This window comes from Auxenochlorella protothecoides, assembly GCF_000733215.1.
Source record: "Auxenochlorella protothecoides strain 0710 unplaced genomic scaffold scaffold101, whole genome shotgun sequence".
In the NCBI taxonomy this organism is placed as follows: Eukaryota; Viridiplantae; Chlorophyta; class Trebouxiophyceae; order Chlorellales; family Chlorellaceae; genus Auxenochlorella; species Auxenochlorella protothecoides.
The window spans coordinates 67,539-68,963 of NW_011934437.1; the positions used below are offsets into that span (position 1 = coordinate 67,539).

The 1,425-nt window shown below is 71.6% G+C and overlaps 2 protein-coding genes across 2 annotated transcripts in view; both read right to left on the reverse strand.

The window, feature by feature from the left end:
- F751_0286 (putative histone H2A variant 3) overlaps positions 1-116 on the reverse strand; it is a gene marked incomplete at both ends in the record, with an annotated part of 3,260 nt that extends 3,144 nt beyond the window's left edge. Inside the window, one exon of the mRNA XM_011403277.1 lies at positions 61-116. Within this exon, the coding sequence (XP_011401579.1) occupies positions 61-116 (56 nt within the window). The remainder of the gene's footprint in view (positions 1-60) is intronic.
- A 16-nt stretch (positions 117-132) lies between these two features.
- Positions 133-1,425, reverse strand: part of F751_0287 (DNA mismatch repair protein Msh3) — a gene marked incomplete at both ends in the record, with an annotated part of 5,426 nt that continues 4,133 nt past the window's right edge. The window contains 4 exons of the mRNA XM_011403278.1: positions 133-412; positions 686-920; positions 1,097-1,211; positions 1,335-1,418. Coding sequence (XP_011401580.1) covers positions 133-412; positions 686-920; positions 1,097-1,211; positions 1,335-1,418 — 714 coding nt within the window. The remainder of the gene's footprint in view (positions 413-685; positions 921-1,096; positions 1,212-1,334; positions 1,419-1,425) is intronic.

Sequence of the window (1,425 nt, forward strand, 5' to 3'; positions counted from 1 at the left end):
CCCCCCCCCCCCCCCCCCCCCCCCCCCCCGCAGCAAAAACGACAGCTCTCTGCCCCTCACCCCAGCTCCTCCAGGAAGGTGGACCGACCCAGGGCCAGGTTGTCGGAGGCGCCCATGCGCGTGAACACGGCGTCAAAACGGCGCCAGGCTGGCGGCCTGGGCGGGGACGAAGGACCCCAGCTGGGCCATGATGGCCACCAGGGCCGCGGAGCGGATGTAGCAGCTCTTCCCGCCCATGTTGGGGCCGGTGAGCACCAGCGCGCGGGGCTCGCCGCCGGGGCCGGAGCCCAACGCCACGTCGTTGGGCACAAAGTCCGGACCCAGCTGGACGTCCAGCATGGGGTGCCGGCAGGCTGTGATGGCCAACCGCCCGCCCTCGGGCGAGGCAGGCAGGATGTCGGGGCGGACGTACCTGGCACGAGGGGGGGAGTTGCAGAGAGGGGGTGCGGAGGCGGGGTGGGGGACTCATTGGCGGAGTGTGATGCGTGGACGCTGGGGAGACGCCGCTCTGTGCGGCCCGGCAGAGGAGTGGGTGTGGCGGTATGTCTCCGGGCCTCGCTCATGCAGGGCGGCCCTTCCATCCCGGAGGCCCCCAGCCAGGTCTGCCAACCCCAGGCGCTGGCAGTCCCACGCCAAGCGCATCGCACTCCCCCCCTCCCTTCACACCCACAACCCCCATTCTCACCCGCTGTTCCCCGCCAACGTGGCCAGGCCCAGGAGGCAGTCGAGCTCCGCCAGCGCGTCGGCCGCGGAGCGGAAGAGGGGCAGGTTCACGCTGATGGCGCGCAGCCAGTCGCGCCACGCCTCCTGGCAGGCGGCCGCCAGGTGCTCCTGCGCCAGCTCCAGCGCCTTAATCGCCGCCTTGACTCCGGGTGGGTGGTACCGCACCGACTTCTTCACGCTGGAAACCCGCTCCCAGTCTGAACAAGGGAGGAGGGGGGATGTTGAGGGGAGTTGAGCGGGAGTTGGGTGAAGATGGGCATCTCCGCTTCAGACACAGTCCTTATACTCGCCCTCGGAGCCACCAAGAACGAGGCTGGACCTTCTGTGCAAGGGGGCACACTGTCCCCAACCAATGAGTCCCCCTGTCACACACCTTTGGGCACCCTGCCAACCAGCTCCACAGGGACGTCAATGAGGTAGTCGCTCTGGTTAGTGATGGCGACGTAATCCAGCGCGCGCAGGCCCAGCACGCCGCGCACCGCCGGCAGCTGGTCGTGCAGGGCCTGGCGCGCGGCGGCCAGCCCCCCGCGCCGCGCGTCCACGCCCGCGAACCCGCGCCCCGGCCGGAACAGGCCCAGCCGGTCGTCGGCGGCGGCCGCGGCCTCGTCCACGGGGCCCAGCGCCTCCAGGGCCGCGGCCTGCACCGCCTCCGACCCCGCCCGCGCCAGCAGGGAGGCGAGCAGCGGGCAGAGCGTCTGGGAG